We start from the raw sequence: 19,232 nt of genomic DNA, 5'->3' as shown, positions 1-19,232 counted from the left end.
TCCTTTTGGAAGGTGAACTGTCATCTGGGAGTAGATTCCTTCTTCAGTCTGTGGGAGCGCTGTGCGGGGGGATGTCACTTCATCATAGAGCGATGAATGTCCACTAAGATGGAGGATCCTCAGCCCGAGGTGTGGAACGCAGGTGGAGAGCAGGCGAGGAGTGATGACGTCACCGCTGATGCAACGCATTTCCGAGTTTAAAGCAGCGAGTGGATTGGCTGCTACACTCCTTTCTCAAGCATATCAGAGGAGGGGAGGGAGAGCTAGTGATAAATGGTCAGGAGGTGGTGGAGATGGGGCGGAACAAGGCATGCATAATACAATGAAGGATGCGGAGGGGCGTGAAAAAAGGAGGACAAGGGGAGTGGCGATATGATAATGTAAACTGTATAACGAACTGGATTGGTTAAAAGGAGGAATAGATGTATATGGATGGGAAAAAGAAAAAAGAATGTATTTAAATGGCGAGGGGGGCAGTGGGTAGGACGAGACTGTATAATTAATTGGATTGATTAAAAAGATGCATCTAAACGGGAAGAAGAAAAATGAATGTATTTAAAAACGCGAGGGGGGCAGTTGGTAGGACGGGACACTTTGAACAGATTATAGGAGGGGATTATTATGAACAGATAAAAATGGATTAGAGGGGCAGTGAGCAATAAAGCAAAGTAGTAAAAGAAGGGGGAGGGGGGGAATGTTTTGCTCAAATAATTATATAGTTTAACCATAAGAATAAAGATGGGGGTGGGAAATGTATATATTAGACTAAATAGGGAGGGGAGGGGGGGGGGTTTATGTATTAGTGGGAAAACATAAAACCCCTCCCCCCTCCCTATTTAGTCTAATATATACATTTCCCACCCCCATCTTTATTCTTATGGTTAAACTATATAATTATTTGATCATAACATTCCCCCCCCCCCCTTTACTACTTTGCTTTATTGCTCACTGCCCCTCTAATCCATTTTTATCTGTTCATAATAATTTCTAATAATCCCCTCCTATAATCTGTTCATAGTGTCCCGTCCTACCAACTGCCCCCCCCCCCGCGTTTTAAATACATTAATTTTTCTTCTTCCCGTTTAGATGCATCTTTTTAATCAATCCAATTCATTATACAGTCTCGTCCTACCCACTGCCCCCCTCGCCGTTTAAATACATTATTTTTTCTTTTTCCCGTCTATATACATCTATTCCTCCTTTTAACCAATCCTCCGCATCCTTCATTGTATTATGCATGCCTTGTTCCGCCCCATCTCCGCCCATCTCCACCCCCTCCTGACCATTTATCACTAGCTCTCCCTCCCCTCCTCTGATATGCTTGAGAAAGGAGTGTAGCAGCCAATCCACTCGCTGCTTTAAACTCGGAAACGCGTCGCATCAGCGGTGACGTCATCACTCCTCGTCTGCTCTCCACATCTCGGGCTGAGGATCCTCCATCTTAGTGGACATTCATCGCTCTATGATGAAGGGACATCCCCCCGCACAGCGCTCCCACAGACTGAAGAAGGAATCTACTCCCAGATGACAGTTTACCTTCCAAAAGGAAAAAATTCTACATGCCTATTTTACACTACCTAAATGTGAGTGAGATGATCATGTTTTTATAATTAAATTGTTTTTAATCTAATCTACTACACCCAGAGGCGCCTCTCTCCTTGCTTTTTTTCTTTTCTTAGAATTGGAACATGGTCTCTGTTCCCCTTTGATGGCAGCCCTGAAAGTGTGTACCCACACCAAACAAACCACAGACTTGATTGGTTTACACTAACCATCATTTATTGACTTTGCTCATCTCCCTTGTTTCCATACTAATATGTGCTGTTCTGACACTTGAGACTTTGTGTATCTTTTGCGCATTATTTACTTGGTTTATGGCCGAAATCTGACCTATAACCGTACTTAAGGCGAGAGCTTGACCCACTCCCCACTGTAGGAACAGCAGCATCTGGGACAGCACGTATGTGCGGGGGTGTCCTTTCATCTTTGCACACGAAGAGATGTAGGCCTTCCACATACGATGGCAAATGCTACGTGAAGTAGACTTCCGTGCAAGTAGCATGGTAGAGATCACCGAGTCCGACGGACCTCGGACCTCCAGCTCCTGGCTCCCAACCGCCATGCCGTTAAAGCCAGCGACTGTAAAGCAGGGTGAGGACAAAAATCGGACCCTGCGACAGAAGATCTACTCTTAGGGGTAGAACCCAAGGGACGTCTGCCACCAGACGCACCAGGTCCGCGTACCAGGAAAGGCGCGGCCAAGGATTGTTGGCATCCCCTCCACTTCCACTCTGCGCAACAGGTGAGGGAGAAGCTTCAGAGGAGGGAAAGCGTAGATTTACGCGATAGTGACCCCACGGTGCCACCAACGCGTCTGACCCGTCCACCCAAGGGTCTCTTGACCTGGCCACGAAACGTGACACCTTACGATTGAGACGGGACGCCCAAAGGTCCACGCCTGGCGTGCCCCATTTTTGGCACAACTCTGAAAACACTTCCTGGAGCAACGATCATTCTCCCTGGTCCAGTGTTTGGCGACTTAGGTAGTCGGCTTGCCAACTCTGCACCCCCGGAATGTACGCGGCTGCCGGAGCGTACCTTGTGGCTCAACGGAGGATGTGTGCAACCTCCACCACCGCGGCCGAGCTCCGCGTGCCCCCTTGATGGTAGACATACGCCACGGCCGTGGTGTTGTCGGACTGGATCCTGACCGAACGGTCCTGCATATCCAGAAACCACTTGGGGAGACGCAGCCTGATAGCCCGGAAATCCAGGACATTGACTGGCAGACGGGACTCCAGTCAGCCCAGGGCGCTGGACTCAGGTGGACACTCCAGAACGCCCTCAGCCGGAGAGGCTGGCATACGTCGTGACCACTGTTTGATAGCACGGCAAAAATAATTTCCCGGTCCGAAGTACCGGAGATGTCAGCCACCACACTAGGGAGGACCTGACCAGGCGACTTCACCCAAATCTGGTAATCCAGAGGCGAAGGGAGCTTGTTCCAACGTGACAGAATCTCTTTCTGTAACACTCGAGTGTGGAATTGGGCATACGGAACCGCTTCGAAAGAGGCTACCATGGGACCCAGAATTCTCTTGCAAAGGCGAAGCGACGACCACTGCTGGGTCGCAAACCGCTGCACCGCAGATTTCAGTGTCTGGAGTTCTTCCGTCGGGAGAAAAAAAACTTGCTTCTGAGGAATCCAGGACCAACCCCAGGTATTCCAGTCGCTAGGACGGAACCAACATTGGACTCCTGGGCATTCAGTAGCCACCCGAATCTTTTGGAGGGGCTGGCAGGTGATGAACCCATCCTCTCCTACGTCTGAGCTTAAAGGAGCTCTCAGGAGAAAGGTCGTCCAGGTATCCCACAATAGTGATTCCGCGCTGCGTTAGCAGGGCCAGAATCGGAGCGAGCACCGAAGGGGAGGGCCACAAACTGAAAATGGTCCTCTTCGACCGTAAAACGCAGAAACCTCTGGTGTTTCGCCCGTATGGGAATATGCTGGTATGCGCCTTGTGTACCAAAGGACGCCATAATTCCCCGAGGGAGAGCCGCCACTACAGAGCGAACAATTCCATCCTGAATCTTTGCACTTTGACAAAAGAGTTAAGGGCCTTGAGGTCCAGGATTGAACGGACCCCCTCCTTTTTTGGGGACTACAAAAAGATTGGAGTAAAAACCCCTGAAACCATTCCCTTGAAGGAACCGGTATAATCACCTCCCCCTGACCAGCAGATCCTGACCAGCTCCTGACAGGGCCACCCGGCGTACCGGAGGAAGCTGGAAGGAAAAATCTGTTTGGTGGACAAGAGAGAAACTCTATCTTGTACCCCGAGGAAATTACCTCACAAACCCAGCGGTCGGAAAGAGGGATCTCCACCGAGCCACGCATCTGCAAAGTCGGCCCCCCACCTGAGTGTCCGGCGGGGGCAGACCTACATGCAGAAGCAGGCTTGTCCACAGGCTCGTTGGGCTTGCGGTACCAGGTGCGCTTTTTGATCTACAGCGGGCACCTTAGCACCCTGGAAAACGTTTTCCTGCCGCACCTGGGGGCGAAAAAAAAAAAATCGCTTGAGGGGGTTAAAGGAGGGACCCTGCTTATGACGAGTCTCCTTACCCTTCCCAGATTGCGGGAGCAGAGTGCTCTTACCCCCTGTAGCATCTATAATGATGTCATCCAGGGACCCCCCAAAAGGCCATACACCCTTCAAGGGTAAGTCCTCCCAAGTACCTTTTAGAGGTTTGGTCTGCAGACCAACACTTTAGCCACACAAGGTGGCATAGTACCACCGCGGAGGCCCTGGAGAGCAAGAGGAGCGTATCCAGGGCCAATTCAGACAAACTGCAGGCCCTGCACCAACTGGTCAGCCAGGCCCACACGGAGCGCAGGAGCATTATGCACCTCCAGCTCCTGCAGCAGGGACTTTGCCCGCTCGGTAATTGTCTGTGACACTAGAGCTCCGGCCAAAACCGGTCTCACTGCCGACCCCACTACTGTGAACATGGAGCGGGCCACAGCCTCAGCTCTCCTATCTGCGGGGTCCATAAAGGCGGGAGCCCCTTCCAAAGGTAACGTGGTAGACTTGTTCAGTCTGGACACAGGGGGGTCCAGTGACGGAGTCTTCCTCAAGAGGATAACGGACCGCAAAGTATTTTGGTACATCAAAAACTTTCTGCGGCCGATCCCATTCCTTGTATAATATTTTGTCCATGTAAGGAACACAAGGAAATACTTTGGCGGTGTGGGGCGGCGTGCGGAACCCAAAAGGGATCGGCATCTCTGATGTCTCCGCCGTCCTCAAGTTTTTGAGTACCCGGCACCGCAGTGATAAAAGCTCCAACAAAACGCCTTATCAAGTGCTGACCCTGAAGCAGAGTCATCCTCACTGACCGTGTGGGCTAAGCCTGCAACATCTGACATGACAGAACCAGAGCCAGCAGCAGGGTCTGGTTCCGTGTCAGAGCCGTCCCCAGAAGCAGGCGCAGGGAGGGGGGTTTTTACCCCCCTTCTGGCTGCTTGTCACTTCAATCCTGGCGATAAATGCCTAAGGGATTGCCGTATGGGCTCTACAGAGACCGCAGGTTAACTCAGGCATGGTTGGGGTAGAAGCCTCTGTTCAGACTCCATGTTGACCCACCGCTATGCCGCCCTAGTACTGCAAGGCAGAGACCCACAGGTCACCCTCCCGGCCGCAAAACAGAGAGCAGGGGACCCCCAGGTAACTCATCACCCAGCCAGGCTGTAGTGCTGCTGAAGCGTTGAGAGTGCTGTCCGCTCTGCGCCGTCCCTCAGGAAGCAATTTACGGGCTGCAAAATAGCGGCCATTCACGTGTTTAAAGCAACAGTGACAGCAGAAAACACAGCCCAGCACACACAGCAACTCAAGTACAACAAATTAATAAGAAGGGAAAAGCTTCTGCTCCAGGTGAGCACACCTGAGTAATCAATGTCCTCTCAAACAGGTGGGTGCCTGCAATGCATGAGGCAAAAACTTGAAGGCAGGGTATGGACAGTCGCACACCAATGAATCTTAAAAAAGTAAGCCTTTAATGGTGAAAAAGGAAAGGCACTACAAAAAATTAATAGAAGCACACAGCAGCACAGCCCCCGTAATGACAGAGCCCCAGGCGGAACCCCCCCCCCCCCCTTACAGCCGCCACACAGCATGGGGAAGGAGGGAGAGGAAGGGAGAGAGGAAAGCAGGGCGGACCCTCATTCGACCTCCCCAGGAAAGCACCACTACTTAGCCGTCCTGCGACCACCGGCTGGAGGCATTCCGGACAGAACCAACGTCGCTAAACGACATGGCTGTCGGCCAGACACACTGACAAAGCCATAGAGACCAGTCATATGTGTGCCCTGGAACATGTAGTTCCTCGGCCACCCCTGGAGCAACGGGGCATGTCGTGGACGACCCAGAGCTGAGCTAAGGGTTGGCACACGCTCGATGGCCGAGCATAGGGGGACTACAAGGATCTAGATCCAGCCTGTCACCCAGTTGGCAGTTGATAGTAGAATCTCAGGATTCAAAAATGCAGGAACAAAACAAAATAAAAAGCGAAAGAAAAAAAAAAAAATTCCAGAGTACATGGACTCCAGAAGGCCATGTCTACTCCTGACGCTAGGCAGAAAAAAACTGGAGCTGCCAAGTCAGAGTGGGTTATACCCGGGGGACCATGCCCCCTGGGAGGAGCTGTACTGAAAAGTGTTTTAACGCTTGAAGTGCTGTTTTTTCTGCCTAGTCTCTCCTGGAAGGAAGGATATAATACCCCAAGGTCAATTGCTGTTGTGTCTGTCCATGAACGGAAGAGAAATAAAGTAGGCAGGAATTCAAAATCCATAAGATATACTGTTAAGGGGTTGTAAAGTTACATTTTTTTTTCATAAATGTCCTTATTTCTTCTGAGAAATCCTCACTTCCTGTTCTTCTGTCTGTAACTCCACACAATAATGCAAGGCTTTCTCCCTGGTGTGGAGTGTCGTGCTCGCCCCCTCCCTTGGACTACTGGAGAGTCAGGACGCCCACTAACACACAGCTCCTTTATCTGCAACGTAGAGAGCGTCCTCACTCTCCTGTAGTCCAAGAGAGGGGGCGAGCACAACACTCCACACCAGCCTTGCATTACTGTGTGGTGTTAGACAGAAGAACAGGAAGTGAGGATTTCTCAGAAGAAATAAGGACATTTAAAAGCAAAATCGAGGGATGAGGTATTTGAAGGACTGCACACTACATATTAGGGGGTCTGCTTTATAGTAACTTGTTACAGCCTACATACAGTAAAAGGTAAAGTTATCCTGTGTGTTGGATTTGCTCTTAAAATTCTGGATACAAAGAATACTGAAAAGGACTGAACTACCCGAAGTCCATCCGCGCAATAGACACATGACCAGAACTCTCTAGGACCCAGCAGCCAGGTAGTTACTACTACGCTCTACTATAATGCAAGTAAATACGAACAATTCTTTGTTTTTACATACATTGGCAAGATAGTGAACAAGTACAGGCTAACCCCTTCACAACCATGTAACACATATATGCAGCGTCCAGCAAATGGGCTTTAATCCTGGGCGCTGCATATATGTGTTCCACTGTTTGTGCTGGAAGCACGCTCCAAGTACTGAGACAGGATAGTCAGACACACCACCTCCTGGTCTCCTACTAGTGATCGGGACCCAGGGGGAACAAGATCCCAATCACATGACTGCTGTGATAGCCTTGATTTGCCATCACAGCCTACCAATGGTGTTCTGCCTCTGAAGAGGAGAAACCGACTTCTCTACAGGCGAGAAGAAAGATTTGTCCTACTCATTACAGTCTTTAAAAGTGGTAGTAAATGCCTTTTATTTATGTTTTACCTACAGGTAACTCTATAAGAAGGCTTACCTGTAGGTACTGTAAAGTTCTCCTAAACATGCACCATGTTGGAAATATTTACGTGTGATGCCGCTGGTGACTACACCGGTACATGCTCTCTAACTGGACATGTGAACAGTGTCTCCCACATGGATGCACAGGAAAGATTTTATCGAGGATCTTGCATTTAAAAAGGACCGGAAGCCAGCAAACAAAAAAAAGGAAGACAGGGTGAAGATGGATACCCTGTCAGCGGTGACAGCAAGCTGCTGGCGGGCATTGTTTTTAGATACGTTTCACATAATGTGCTAGTATGTGATGCATACAAACTGTTTGTAACATTGCCTTGCAAGAGAATTTTTTTTTTTTTTTTTTTAACTACTGCTTTAACCATTAATATCATGCAAAAGCCCAGACTCATCAGTGTTTTTACTTTTACATATAAAACATTCATGAATTTATTACCCTAATGGATCTCTTTGACACAGAATGACAAAACACTACTAAATACATTTCCCTTTCCAGTACTTAACTTCATAAAACAGATATAGCAAATAGATAGAACTTACTGTGAAGTGTATGCATAGTTTAACAGAACTTCTACTGCTTCTGGATTCAAGTCCTCAAACTTAACATGAGATATTCCATGAGACTCGGTGTCATTATTGAAAATTTCAAACAAGTAAGGACTACAGCATGCAAGAACTGCCCTGTGTGCCAACATTTCATGGCCACAAACCTTGAAAAGACAAATAGAAAAGCATTAGAAAATGCATATTTTGAACACTCACACGTTTATAGATCAGGGTGAGAGATGTCCTAAAGCAGGGGTCTCAAACTGCCGGCCCTCCAGCTGTTGCGAAACTACATGTCCCATCATGCCTCTGCCTGTGGGAGACATGCTAGTAACTGTCAGCCTTGCAATGCATCGTGGGACTTGTAGTTTTGCAACACCCGGAGGGCCGCCAGTTTGAGACCCCTGTCCTAAAGCCCTAATCACACTTGTGAATGGTGTCATTACCAAATACATGCAGGTGGCAGGCTGCAGAGGGAGGTTGACAGCCTTTGAAACTAGTCAGATGGATAGATTACATGCAAGGATTGGTCCTAGACACAGACTATCTGCATTCCAGGGTCGTTGATTGCAGGCAATTGCTCCATGATTATATTTGCGAGCAGTCACGATTAGCTGTGGGAGCAGGCAGCCTCTTATTGCTTTTATTGGGGCCCACAGCCCCAATAATTGCAGGGAATCCTCGCCGGGTTAGTTATCTGTAATTAGCAATAGTCCCATTCACATGAGTGACAGAAATAAGATTTTACCCACCACAGATAAAGCCCCACACACTCACCCTTGCACTGAATACAAAAAGAAGTAAACAGCAATAAAAGACAAGAAAAACAAAAAATATACTGTAGGTATCTCCAGCTTAATCACCTGCCAAAATTTGTGAGTAATACAAAATAAATGTTCAAGACCAGCTCAATGTTCTGCCAATAAGCAAAGGCTGCAATATAATAATCCTGACTTTAATGCACATTGTTCCAACACATTCCTAAACAAATCAAGAAAGAAAGGGGGCGGTAATGCTATAGTAGATCCTTAAAGTGGATATCAACCTGATTCATTAAATTTGAGCTGGGCACATATATTTGCAGTGTTTTCTCATCTCTCTTCAAAGCTCTATGCCCCATAGCACTCTCCTGTTCTGTTCTTCTGTTAGCCTGATAACTTCTGACAAATTCTCCAACGCGTGATAAAAGCAGCTGGAGTTTTGTGTTGGGGAGGACGCTATAAATAGATTAGCAGAGCCCTGAACTATTCAAAGAACAGAGCTGAAAGTCTCTACCTATGAGGAGAGGGGATGTGTGCGTGCCTTTCCTCCAATCAGCTGTCTTGGCTGTATGCCCAGGCTTCACTGCCATGTTATACAGGAAGAGAAAATCCAACACAGAGCACTTTCTAAAGAATATATACAGCTGAAGACAGCAGATATACATGTAAAACTTATGCAGGGAGATTTGTTACATCTCTGTGCATCATATGTTCCTGTTTACTTAACTGGGTTTATATGTGAGGGTTTACATCCACTTTAAAAGCTGACAAAACCCAACTCCATACCCAATCATAATGGCCCTTAATTTTCCTTTAAAAGCATTTCCAAAAGTACCAAAATGTACCGAAGAATGCTAGGTTTAAAACAAAGGGATCAGATAAATAAGGTCTTCTAGGCAGGCTTCCCAGCCATAAGCGCCAATATTGTCGGCAACCTCGTCTGTCAGAGACGTGTACTCCTAGCTGCTTGGGGGGAAATTTAGATTAAAGTGGTTGTAACTTAATTGCTCTGTGCAATGAAATTCAACAGAGCAGCCCCAAACCTCCTCTTCTCGAGTCCCCACCGGGGCTCCTGGCACCTCCTCTCTGTCCGGGGCACTCATGAAAAAGCCGCTTCCCATGGGGATACTGATGCCTAATGCATTAAGGTAAAAAACATTTAGGCTTTGGAACTACTTTAAGGTTGGCTCAGTACAGTGCAGTCTCAAGATTACAGATTTTGCATTTACGGTTCAGTTTAAGCGAGAGTGAACAAAATCATAGTCCGGAAGATTGCCTGGGGAGAACTGATTACTTTTGACCAAAGTAACTGTATGAATCAGACTGCTTTTCATTTTCAGTACTATGATCAATGACATCTTGCAGCCCATAACATCTTACCCCATCGATCAATATGATGCAACATTACTAAAAAAATTAAAAAAAAGTGTAGGACAACTACCTGAAGTTTGACATCACAAAATTGGCCACTTTTCCGCAAGGCATTTAGTTTGGCAACGGATGATTCAATAAATTGTTCATCCTCAAAACTAAGAAATCCGTTTGGAACCATTTTTTCTATATGTAGCTGTAACGAAAATAAATAAATGGCATCATTGCAAATGTAGCTAACCAATGTCATATTATGCAACAAACTCTAAAAGAAAACAAAATGGCATGAACACACTCAATCGGTTAAAGCGGGGGTTCCGCGGGTATTTTTATTTTTTTCTAGATCGTTCGGCCGCTCTTACCTGTAGTAATCTGCTCCTCATGTGTCCCAATGTCTTAGCCGCCATGATTATCTTTGTCCCGCAAAAGATATTTTAGATAATTCCTAGATGGACGTTTCCATCTTGATTGTGGGCACTCTGAAGCCCACCAGGAGTTCCTTCCGGGATACGGTGAATGCTGACGTCCAAGCATTCACCGCTCTATCCCGCGCATGTGCAGTGTTGACGGCGAGCGTACCGAGGTTGCCATCACAACGGCCGGCGTACTGAGGTCACGCCCCGTTGTGACGACATCCCCCTTTTCTATCAGCTCTAGCGAGTCACATGACCCACGAGATATCGCATGATTACAGTACAGCATGTGTCCTGGGATTCTCATCACTCACTCCCAGGAGACATAGCGCTTGTCGGGGAAAAGCTAATAAACCCCCACTCCCACGGGAAAAGGCTGATGACACAACACTGATTTCTGCATTAGAAAGGGAAGAGATTCTGAATTTAAAAAAAATAACAACGGATTGTGTATAGTGGTTTCATTAAGAGAAAGTTGTAATTTAGGGTGAACCTCCGCTTTAAGTACCAGCTATCACTTCCAAGTGCCTCCAGTGGTGGCACATAAGCCACGTTTATGCGTTGTCTGCAGAGTCCCAGTGGACATACACTATATTGTCAAAAGTATTGGGACTGACCGATTAGTTGGCCGATTATTGTTTCGATTAATCGACTAATCGGATAATCTTAAAGTGTGGTGTACAATTTAGTTAATATGTAAATAAAAAAGCAATTCTTAAATATCTATATGCAGTGGTAAATATAAATAACAAACTACAGTAATTGTAATGCCTTCTATTACCTCCACGTTCTCTGGGTTCAGATGCTGATCTTCCCTGCAGTCTTTAAAGTGATTTTTTTTTTTTACACAAACTTGTCATATTACCTGCTCTGTGTAATGGTTTTGCACAGAGCAGCCCAGATCCTCCACTTCTGGGGTCCCTCACCAATGCTTCTGGCTCCTCCTGCCTTCAGAGTGCCTCAATAGCAAGCTGCAAAGTATAGTATAGAGCGCCCGCTATAGCAAGGTAAAAAAAAAACTTCTGCCTTTAGAACCACTCACTTCCTGCCCAGGACTACATGTCCCATGAGGCATTGCTCCTCACACTTTCACAAATTCTCAGGCACTTAGTGACATGTATGGATGGTGTACTGAACTGTATGTGTGCTGCACTGTATTTCCTGATATGTAAACAAATAATGCATTCTATATGCAGGCCAACTAATCAACTGGCCGATTAATCGATTATGAAAATAGTTGACAACTATTTTCATAATCGATTAGTTGTCGATCGATTCGTTGTTTCGGTCCTACTGTACAGACATTATATATTCTGCACACAAAAGTTTTTTTTTTTTAGCTTAAAGCGGTTGTATAGTCCCGAATTATTATTTTTTTTTTATTTGTCACTCGTAATACAAAAGGCATAATGAGCCAGTATGCACTGCATACTAGCTCATTATGAAATACCCAAGAACGAGGCATCGGTCACTCACCTGGTCCATGCCGAGGTAGCGGACATGTTGCCTCGGCGTGTCTTCCGGGTATCGCGGCTCCAGCACTGTGAGTGGCTGGAGCCGCAATGTCGTCACTCCCGCGCAAGGTCTAAGAAGTGTAAAAATGGACTATACAACCACTTTAATGTAGTGATGGCCCCGTGGGGTTTCTACGTGTTACGGCATCCACACATTTCACCCTGCTGCCAGACAGCCATTAGGCACACTTCTTAGTCAATGTACAGTCTCTTGCTTGTTTTTTATTAGGGGATTGAACGTGGTTGGGGAAAAGGAACAGGGGATGCCCATAGGATAAATTAGTGCTTTCTAGAATAAAAGTAACTGTCACACTTTTTAGTAATACAACATGACTGATCCTAAACTTAACAGTCTTGCCTCAGAACACTTCTTCCTCCAGCACACTACTTTACTGTCCAAGCTTAATAATCCCGTCATGCCATTAGAACATGACTAGGCCTCACTCTGAATAAGTCCCAGTGTATTAACTTGATTGCCCTTTGTAGGCCGGGGCCTGCAGTACCCCTTTGTGGCACCAATTGATTTACTGGAGAAGAATAAATGGTGATGGACTACTGATCCCAGCAAGTCCAACTTGCAAATCCTGCCTGCCCTCATGGCTGTATCGATTTAACACAACTCCCAGTCTCTCCCTCTGGCTCTACATCCAGCTCCCCCTGGCATGTCTCTTCCAGATCTCTCCACATCTCACCGACATCTGTCCTGGATCCTTCCTGAATGACTTTACTCCAGACATGCGGGGACCAACTGTCTCCTCCAGCTCCTGTTTTAGGACAACTCTCTATGACTGACTAAGAAAAAAAGGCTCCCTCCCAACTGCACCTGAGGTACACCCCCCCCCCCCCAAGAAAGGGGTTCCCTCAGGCACGACAGTCTAACGCTACATAACCTAGCCAACATCTACTCCCCCAGCAGGCTGACTATGGGTATACGTGGGAGGCCTGCCCCCTGCCAATTCTAGTTGGGGATTGGTCAGAGCTCCTTACATGCACCCCCTGTCACTCCAGCTCTCTGCCCTGCCACTTTTCCAGCACCTTCTCCCTGGAAACAGAGGAGGCACCCAAGAGCTGAAGTACAGGTCAGTCACATACTGCTACACTAAACCACTCCCCTGCCCCCAGATAAAAACAAACAGGCCTAGCTCACAGCATAGGCCTGCTTAAATGTATCTGCACTGGCAGCTTACACAAAAACCCTTACACTTAGCACATACCTAAGGTAGAGGGTGCTACACATAGAATGCATTAAGATAAAAAAACCTTGTGCCTTTGCAACTAACTCAGTTTATATAGTTTCTATATGTGAATGTAGATTTGGTGCAGAACATATACCACAAGTACCTTATATGCAGGACAGGTGTGGAGCATTGATTTGCTTGTACATTTTTATAAGATGTATAAAGGGACTTTACACTTACACTTGTTTTTGTCGTTCTTAGATAGACATTAGTGTAGTTCTATGTCCCTATTCACCAAGACATCTTCCTGTTCTGGGTCACTTAGCACCTAATGCATGCAATACCATCCTATCTGTGTTAGATTCCAATGTTGTACAAACCGTCCAGCTGCATTGTGAGCTCTCCGAGTATGGGTTGGATCCAACTAGTGTTTAGTTATCACTTGCACCAGCATTAGAGACCCAAAGATTTTGTGGCATATGCAATTTCTTCACAGGTGATGTCAGCTATGCACTACAGACAGAGCTCATGAATAAAACATGTGCAGTGCCATGCTGAACACTTCATGTTTTTACATGAACTTCTGACACAGAAATGTGAGGATTTGCACTACTATAGGCTGTGCATAGAGAGCAACTGTGAAGGACTTTTTACCTATATGCTTCAGTTTAATCCTCCCTGCTTGTTTAAGGCTGTTAATGGTATTTACCCTTCTGCAGCCAGTCCTGTTTCAAATGTTAATTGTCCTAGCCCTGTGTTTACTGGTTACTGTGATTAGATAAGTGGCTCATGTTAATTATGCTGATTGCTTCATTGTGGTAATTATCTCTTTATATGCGGTGCCGAACCGGCTAGATACTGATTAGTTCAAAGAAATATCTTTATTTCAAAGGAGCTGTATTGAAGACCCCCCACTGTGTAAGAGGGGGGCGGAGATTTGTCATTGTAACAGTTTTGGAAATGACATATAAGCTGTGTGATATAACATTAAACTCTGTCTTGTTCTAGCAGTAAGCCTGGACTAATGTGTGGCTTAATGGGCGATCACAAAAATATTCCTCCTAGTGGAATATTGGGTGACGTTCTTACGGAAGAAGGGAATCTTTGACGGGGATATCATACCAATACCGTCACAGCAACAAATGAAGATATGATGAACAGTTTATGCAGGTAAAACACAAGGTGCAGTTAGGAAAGTTTACACTGTCTTCAAAGTAGTATTAAACCCAAAAGAAAACACACTGTATCTTACAAATTCTTAGATGTGATAGCTGCATTAGTTTTCCTTTTTAGGCTTTATTTTCTTTTCACCTGGTGAACCAGCCAGTAAGTCTGTTTTTCAAAAGAACAAGCTATTTTGCAGATGCATCAATTACAGGGAGGGGACAAACCATTTAACACTGACAGGGGTGCTTACAATGATCGTTATTTATGTAAAATCTTTATCTCAAAAAGTAAAAAAAATGTGCTGCAACTACTTATAAAAAATTAGCTGGAGTTCAGCTTCAGTTTGTTAGTGTATTTAAAGTGGTTGTAAAGGCAGGTGGTTTATGCCCCCTCCTCCCTTTAATACAGACATGAGCCCAATTTCGATCCAGCGATGTGCACAAGAGCAGAGACACTCCCCTACTAATTGCCAAAGAAACATCAGAAGGAGTCATTAGCTCCTGCTCTCAATCACAATCAGTGATGAGGGAGCAGGGGTGGGGCAAACCCCCGCTCGTTGTGTCTTATGGAGTGCCATTGGGGGATCCGAGGAAGATAGTGTCTGCTCTGTGCAAAATCACTGCACAGAGAGGGCAAGTATAACATGTTTTATATTTTAACCACTTAAAGTGGAGGTTCACCCAAAAAATCTATTTTTAACATTACATTCAGCCGAGTTGTCCTAATGACAATCGGCTGTTTTTTTTCCAGTACATACCTTATTTTCACCGCCGCTTCCGGGTTTGTCTTCTGCGGGACTGGGCGTTCCTATCCGATTGACAGGCTTCCGACCGTCGCATACAGCGTGTCACGAGTTGTCGAAAGAAGCTTGAACGTCGGTGCGCAGGCGCCGTATAGAGCCGCACCGACGTTCGGCTTCTTTCGGCAACTCGTGATGCGCGGTTTGCGATGGTCGGAAGCCTGTCAATCAGGTAGGAACGCCCAGTCCCGAAGAAGACATACCCGGAAGCGGCGGTGAAAATAAAAAAAACACAGCCGATTGTCATTAGGACAACTCAGCTGAATGTAATGTTAAAAATAGATTTTTGGGTGAACCCCCGCTTTAAAGGACAGAAGGTGTTTTTCAGATTTGGTGTTTACAAGATTAAAAGTTTTTTTTTGCTAGAAAATTACTTAAAACCCCAAAACATTATATATAATTTTTTCTCTAACACCCTAGAGAATAAAATGGCGGTCATTGCAATACTTTTTGTCTCACCGTATTTGCGCAGCGGTCTTACAAGCGCACTTTTTTTTGAAAAAAATTCACTTTTTTTAATTAAAAAATAAGACATCAATAAATTTGGCCCAATTTTTTTATATATTGTGAAAGATAATGTTACGCCGAGTAAAATGATACCAAACATGTCACGCTTAAAAATTGCGCCCGCTCGTGGCATCAAACTTTTACCCTTAAAAATCTCGATAGGCGACGTTTAAAAAAAATTCTATAGGTTGCATTTTTTGAGCTACAGAGGAGATCTAGCGCTAGAATTATTGCTCTCGCTCTAACGATCGCAGTGATACCTCACTTGCGTGGTTTGAACACCGTTTTCATATGCGGGCGCTACTCACGTATGCGTTCGCTTCTGCGCGCGAGCTCGTCGGGACGGGGCGCTTTAAAAAAATGGTTTTTTGTTTTCTTTTTTTTTTTCTTGAAGATTTTATTGAAAAAGACAAGTTTTTACAAGCATCTTCAACATCATCAACAGTAATAAGTCAGTACATACCGACCAAGAAGCTTCAATTGCATGTAGGACATAGGTACATTTAGTGCATTTCAAATAACTCCAATCAGGACTTGCATTAAATAGCATGAACATCAGCAACATATGTAACATAGGAGTTAGGTACCCTACCCAATAATGAGACTTATGCGAGTGTAGGTTGGCTCCAACGGTTTTCGTCCCAGTATGGTAGATCAATGAGTCCACCATACCCATCGTAAATCCTCTCTACGTTATAGCTACTCTCTCTGAAACGACCCAAACTCCAAAAAAAAAAAAAAAAAAAAAAAAAAAAAAAATATATAAATAAAATAAAAGTAAAAAAAATAAATATAAACATGGGGGGGGGGGGGAGGTTTTTTGTTTTCTTATTTATTTTTATTTTATAATTTTTAACACTGAAATAAAAAAAAAATATATTTTTTTATCACTTTTATTCCTATTACAAGGAATGTAAACATCCCTTGTAATAGAAAAAAGCATGACAGGTCCTCTTAAATATGAGATCTGGGGTCAAAGACCTCAGATCTCATATTTAGACTTAAATGCAAAAAAATAAAATAAATAATGGAAATCTTGTCATTTAAAAAAATGACAACAAAAAAATGTCTCTTTAAGACGCATGGGCCTGGACTGACGTTTTGACATCACTTCCGCCCAGCAATGCTATGGGGACGGGTGGGGGCCATCTTGCCCTCACTCGCATCCCCACACAGCAGGCAGCAGGACCCAATCGCCTCCGCCGCTACCGACGGCTTCGGTAAGCGGCGGAGGGCGCGGGAGGTGGGGGCCCCTCTCCCGCCACCGATAACGGCGATCTCGTGGCGAATCCGCCGTTATCGTTTACAGGACCGCTCACACTAAAGATGGATATCTCGGTTGTGGCAGCAGCTGCTGCCATTACCGAGATATCCATCTTTAAAAACAGGACGTATATATACAGTGGGCGGTCGTTAAGTGGTTAATTAAAAAAGAATTATTTGCTAGTGCATCCAACACTCTCCTGCCACCAGACTGACAATGCTGTAGTCCGAAGGTACTCTTTCATCCAGGAGTAGGGCACTAATACAGGTTACATGCGCAGGAGCCCCCCCTACGTGTGTTTACAGTCATACATGCATACATGGAGGGCCTCAAATCTTTTGGGCGGGGGTTTTATTTACCTGGGGTGTAACTTTTTTTTTCTCTATTGAACAAAATTTAAAGTGATGATTTTTTGGTGACAGGTTCTCATTAACCACTTCAGCCCCAGATCATTAGGCTGCCTAAAAGACCAGAGGATTTTTGCGATTCGGCACTGCGCTGCTTTAACTGGTAATTGCGCGGTCATGCAATGTTGTATCCAAAACTAAATGCGTGTCCTTTTTTTCCCCCACAAATAGAGCTTTATTTTAATGATGATATTTGATTGCCTCTGCGATTTTTATTTTTTGCAATATAAAAACGGAAGACCGAAAATTAAAAAACAAAATATATATCATCATATCTATATCTCTCTCTATATCTATCTATATATATTTGTTATTAGAAAAATCCAATAAACTCAATTTTAGTCATACATTTAGGCTAAAATGTATTCAGCCACATGTCTTTGGTAAAAAAAAAAAAATAATGCAAAAAAAAAAATATATGACAATAAGCGTATATTTATTGGTTTGCGCAAAAGTTATAGTGTCTACAATTTAGGGTACATTTTTTGGAATTTACACAGCTTTTAGTTTAGGACCGATTTCTTGAGGTGCTAAAAGGCAGTACAAAACCCCCCAAATGACCCCATTTTGGAAAGTAGACACCCCAAGGAAATTGCTAAGAGGCATGTTGAGCCCATTGAATATTACATTTTTTTTGTCCCAAGTGATTGAATAATGACACTAAATGATATATTGCTCACGCATGCCATGGGCATATGTGGAATTGCACCCCAAAATACATTCTGCTGCTTCTCCGGAGTACGGGGATACCACATTTGTGGGACTTTTTGGGAGCCTAACCGCATAGTGGCCCCCGAAAAACCAAGCACCGCCTTCAGGATCTTCAGGGTGCACATTTTTTATTTCACTCCTCACTACCTATCACAGTTTGGAAGGCCATAAAAAGCCTAAATGGCACGAAAAAAAAAAAAAAAAGTAGACACCCCAAGCTATTGGCTGGGAGGCATGGTGAGCATTTTGCAGCTCTCATTTGTTTTTGAAAATGAAGGAGAGATCATTTTTATTTTTTCAAAACTTTGTGACAAAAACCTGAGATCTGCAAAATACTCACCATACCTCTCAGCAAATAGCTTGGGTTGTCTGCTTTCCAAAATGGGGTCATTTGGGGGGGGTTGTGCCATCTGGGCATTTCATGGCCTCCGAAACCGTGATAGGCAGTGAGGAGTGAAATCAAAAATTTACACCCTTAGAAAGCCTGAAGGCGGTGCTTGGATTTCGGGGTCCCGTACGCGGCTAGGCTCCCAAAAAGTCTCACACATGTGGTATCTCCGTACTCAGAAGCAGCAGAATGTATTTTGGGGTGCAATTCCACATATGCCCATGGCATGTTTGAGCAATATATCAAAGTGACAACTTTGTGCAAAATATAAAATATTCCATGGACTCGACATGCCTCTTCGCAAATAGCTTGGGGTGTCTACTTTCCAAAATGGGGTCATTTGGGGGGTTTTGAACTGTCCTGGCATTTTATGCACAACATTTAGAAGCTTATATCACACATCACCCACTCTTCTAACCACTTGAAGACAAAGCCATTCTGACACTTTTGGCAAGAAAATTATGTTAAACCCCCAAACATTATATATTTTTTTAAAGCAAAGGCCCAACAGATTAAAATGGTGGGTGTTGCATTTTTTTTCCACACAGTATTTGTGCAGCGATAAAAAAAAAAAAAAACCACACTTTTTTCTTTTAATGCACGAAAACACACTATATTGCCCAAATGTTTGATGAAATAAAAAAATGATGATCTTAGGCCGAGTACATGGATACCAAACACGACATGCTTTAAAATTGCGCACAAATGCGCAGTGGCGACAAACTACATACATTTTTAAAGGCCTTTAAAAACCTTTACAGGTTACCACTTTAGATTTACAGAGGAGGTCTACTGCTAAAATTACTACCCTCAATC

The 19,232-nt window shown here is 44.8% G+C and overlaps 1 protein-coding gene across 1 annotated transcript in view; it reads right to left on the bottom strand.

Moving 5' to 3' along the window:
• LOC120945553 (influenza virus NS1A binding protein) overlaps positions 1–19,232 on the bottom strand; it is a 113,099-nt gene that overhangs the window by 64,445 nt on the left and 29,422 nt on the right. The window contains exons 3-4 of the mRNA XM_040359806.1: positions 10,139–10,264; positions 7,931–8,100 (exon numbers count right to left, since the gene is read on the bottom strand). Of these exons, the coding sequence (XP_040215740.1) occupies positions 7,931–8,100; positions 10,139–10,249 (281 nt within the window). The 5' untranslated portion in view covers positions 10,250–10,264. The remainder of the gene's footprint in view (positions 1–7,930; positions 8,101–10,138; positions 10,265–19,232) is intronic.

Source organism: Rana temporaria, chromosome 7, assembly GCF_905171775.1.
Source record: "Rana temporaria chromosome 7, aRanTem1.1, whole genome shotgun sequence".
Classification (NCBI taxonomy): Eukaryota; Metazoa; Chordata; class Amphibia; order Anura; family Ranidae; genus Rana; species Rana temporaria.
This window is presented reverse-complemented; position numbering and strand designations above follow the sequence as displayed.